The sequence below is a fragment of the Cystoisospora suis genome, assembly GCF_002600585.1.
Source record: "Cystoisospora suis strain Wien I chromosome Unknown contig_9471, whole genome shotgun sequence".
NCBI classification, from domain to species: domain Eukaryota; phylum Apicomplexa; class Conoidasida; order Eucoccidiorida; family Sarcocystidae; genus Cystoisospora; species Cystoisospora suis.
The window spans coordinates 364-4,151 of record NW_027162245.1 but is presented as its reverse complement, the minus strand read 5'-3'; the positions used below and the strand labels follow the sequence as shown (position 1 = coordinate 4,151).

General features: G+C 41.6%; 1 protein-coding gene across 1 annotated transcript; it reads left to right on the top strand.

Moving 5' to 3' along the window:
• Nucleotides 1-869: 869 nt before the first annotated feature.
• CSUI_011056 (ubiquitin activating enzyme) lies at nucleotides 870-3,785 on the top strand (the record flags this gene model as incomplete). The annotated part of the gene is made up of 4 exons (XM_068071157.1): nucleotides 870-1,614; nucleotides 2,291-2,367; nucleotides 3,080-3,171; nucleotides 3,705-3,785. Coding segments are annotated over exons 1-4 (480 nt in total), but the record flags the coding sequence as incomplete, so codon positions are not given.
• Between the last annotated feature and the right edge of the window lie 3 nt (nucleotides 3,786-3,788).

The window sequence follows — 3,788 nt, the reverse complement described above, 5'->3', positions numbered from 1 at the left end:
GTGACATATCAGTCCTAGATAGAAGCGCTTGGAGTGAAAAGAACTGTTGATACGAAAGCAAGAAAGGTTAAACAAATGATCCAGGCGAAAACTGTAGAGGAAGTACAGTCCCTCCTCCTCCTCCTACGCCTCAACGTTGCAGATAGACTTCTTCAAATCCAAATGGAGAATAGAAATCTGTTTGCGAAAGAACTGTATGCTAAACAAGAAAATACCGAAGAATCCTTCGAATACACAGCCTTCAACAGGTGACAAAAGTGGGAACGAACGAAGAAAAGTTTCGTATATGTGACGGACAAGAGGATGATAGCTGGGGTGTTTTCAGTTCGGGTGTATATACACCCGATGTGTAGAGGGTACTAGTGTACATACACCCCATCCGGCTCGAGAAAGACAGAAGAGCTCTTATCGAGTGATCCTACAGAGATTTTATCTACAGTCCTTGTGATAGAATAACTTCATAGCTGCATGCATTGCGGGAGAATATCGATGCAGAGAGCTCGAGACTAAATCTCCTATGCAAGGTTTAGCTTGTGAAAAGAAGCCCGACAAACCGTCAAATATTGGGACGCGACCTATTATGAAAGCAGAAAAGAGGAGAAGAAAAAGGAGAAGAAAGAGAGACAGATGTAATGGAAGTGAAAACACGAAAGAAACGAGCAGTTGTTTCTTCCACATCGACAGTTCTCATGCGTGCATGCATCGTTGAGAGAGAGAGAAATTCCTTCTCACTGCATGCATGCGTGGTCAAATGGAGCTCTTTCCCTACCAGTTGAATCTCCATGCATGCATCGTTCATCCATTCATTCACTGGCTCTCCTTCCTTGACAAGTGTCTTGTTTCTCTTTCCCGATCTCCATCTTTCTTCTCTCTTCCACTTAGAGAGACATTCGTAGAAGGATCTTCCCTCTTCCTTTCTCCTTTTCTGTCTTTGCTAGTTTGTCTCGAGGGGTATCTGCTGTAATCTGTCTGTACCTCCTGCTGTCTCCCAAGACGCAGACTTTCTTTTCTTCATCTTTCTTCCTCCTCTGCTTGTCTCTCTAATAGTTTTCTTCCTTCTTTTGCCAATAGAAATTACTTCTTCTCTTTACTTGTTTCAAGAGATATCCCAGCCACCTTTTCTACTTCTTCTCCCTGTAGACTCAGTCTCTCTCTGTTATTCTTCTTCTTCTTTTCATTCCTCTTTCTTCTCCTCCCCCTTCCTCTCCTCCATGCCTTTTTTCCTTCTGCAGACCTTCTTTTCCCATCTTTTTCTTCTTTCCACGGCATTCTTCCTTTTACCCGATAGCCTCGCGTGTTTCTTTCTCTTCTCGTCTTTTTCTCTTTCTTCTCTCTTGTGTCATTCATAGCCTTTCTCGTTCTTTCTCGTTCTTTACCTCCTATCATGGCTACTCCTGCTACTACCCCTTCCTCTAGTTCTATTGGGGCTGTCTCAAATATCTCAGCTTCTTATCAAGCAGACTATCGTACGGTCTATCTCTCAAAAGAAGCAAGGGGTTCGATTGAAGAGAATCTAGAAGAGATGAACAAGAAGCAGAAAGATGCGAAATCTCTTCTTTCTCATCGAGTCTTCGACCGACAAATTCGTCTGTGGGGTGTTGAAGCACAACGCAGGTCCGTCTGTTTCTCTCGCTTTCTAGGTGTACATACACCCGAAATACTGCGAGTATTACTATGGCCACTAGTACGATGTACTACCACTCTCACAGCTACTATTCTCTTTCGCTCTTTAAGCGTTGCTTTTCCGTTTCATGTTTCATCATGGACTAATCCGCCCTCCAACTTTTCTTTTATATTTGTATCTGTCTCTTCATCCTTAGAGGTTCTTCGTGTACGGGTGCATATATGTGTGTATCTGTTTGCCTTCCAATTTTTCTTTCTTTTTCTTAGTAGATAGACATGTCGCGACAGACTCTTGTTTATGAACACTCTCTATTGATGAGAGGAGAGAAATCTAGGAAAAGGAACTTCTTCTCCATCTTTTCTGCTTCTTCTTCTAGAGGCTGTCTCTTGTTTGACTCTTCATTACAGTCATAATAAGGCTCCCTCCAAGAAGAACATGGCCCGCCTCAACAAGTCTATTTCATGGAGGTAGATCGACTGAAGATAGATAGATTAAAGATAGATAGCTAGCTATAAGCAGATACACATGTAGAAAGAAGAAAGAAAGAAAGAAAGAAAGAAAGAAAAGGAAGGGGAGACACTTCTTTTTGTGTGTCGTGTGTCTTTCTTTCAATCCTTCTTTCTTTTACTTTCTTTTCTTTCCTCTTCTTATTGCGTGTTTCTTCAGACTCTTAAGGGCCCATGTGCTGATCGTAGGCATGACGACTATCAACGTGGAGCTCGCAAAAAGTCTAGCACTCTCTGGTGAGGATGATGAAAAAAGAGAACAAGAGAAAGAACAAGCAAAAAGATCGACCAAAAGTCTTCTTCTTTCTCATTTTCTTCTCGCGTTTCTATCGCGTCACTAACTTACGATTCTCGCTCTTCAAAACTCTACGTCTACGTATATATAGATATATATATATATATATAGATATCTATATATATATAGATTTCGCTGCATCTGTAGGGTAGACGTATATGCTTACATGGGTATGTATCTATCTGCCAGTGTACATATCTCTATGAAATATATATACCTATATATATATATATACCTATATATGCCTATATATATATGTATATATATGAAGACTGGGTCTGTGATAGATCGAATTGGATCTCTTTCTCTTGTTGGTCTTTCTTCTCCTTTTCTCGACTGTCTATGAAAGAGCGACGGGGAGGGAGATGAAGAGTACTCCTCGAGATTTCCAAGTTAGGCCTCTCTCGTAGAAAAGCAAGTTAGGTCACTTCTAAGCTATCACCGCCTATAAGTCTCTTCACAGGTGTATCTTCCATGAGAGACTTTGGATAGACAGATAAACTAAAGATCGATCAAAGACAGATCAAAGACGGATAGGTACCTTAAAGATAGATAGACAGCTAGATAGGGGTGTCTGAGTAATTACTTGCATGCAAATGGTGTGGAGAGTTTCTCTGTGTGTCTTTCTGTATCTCTTCTTTCCTTTTTCCTTAGGAGTTCAAGTGAGTTTATGTGACGACCATCCTCTCGATTCCGTCGACTTCTCTTTCAATTTTCTCGTTCACTCGGAAGCTCAACGCCAGCAGGTGGGTCTCTTTCTCCTCGGTTCACACTGCATGCATGCATGCGTTGATCTTCCCTTTCTCTCTGCTGAGGTATTTTCTATCGATACTGCATGCATATGCTACACTTGTCATTTTTGCGCAGGCTTCACACTTCATTCTCTCATCGCGTTCTATTCGTCCTAGGATTAGATGCTCTAGGTAGTGTTTTCTCTCCCTCCCGGAAGAGATCGACGAAATGTCGTCTCTTCTGCTTAGATGAATCGCTTATCTTCTTTTCTTCCTACTGATATGCAATGGATGTCTACTTTCTTCTTCTACAAAGCAGACCATAGCTTGTCTCTTCAACTGACGACTCCATCTGATCTATCTATCTATTTATCTATCTCTCTTTTTCTCTCTGTATCTCTCTCTGTCTCTTGGTCTCTCTCTCTCTGTCTGTCTTACCGTGTTACTTACAATACCGCCTCTCCTGCTTCTCTTGTTTCCTCTCCTGCATGCATCGGTGTGTGTGACCTTTCTTTCTTTTTTGCTTTCTTTCTCTTGATTTCTTTCAGGCAGCATCGGTTGCCAGTTCATCAGGTCTCCAGTCAATGTCCCCTCTTATAGACTTTCAGGTTCTTCCGGAGTCTTCATTTCGA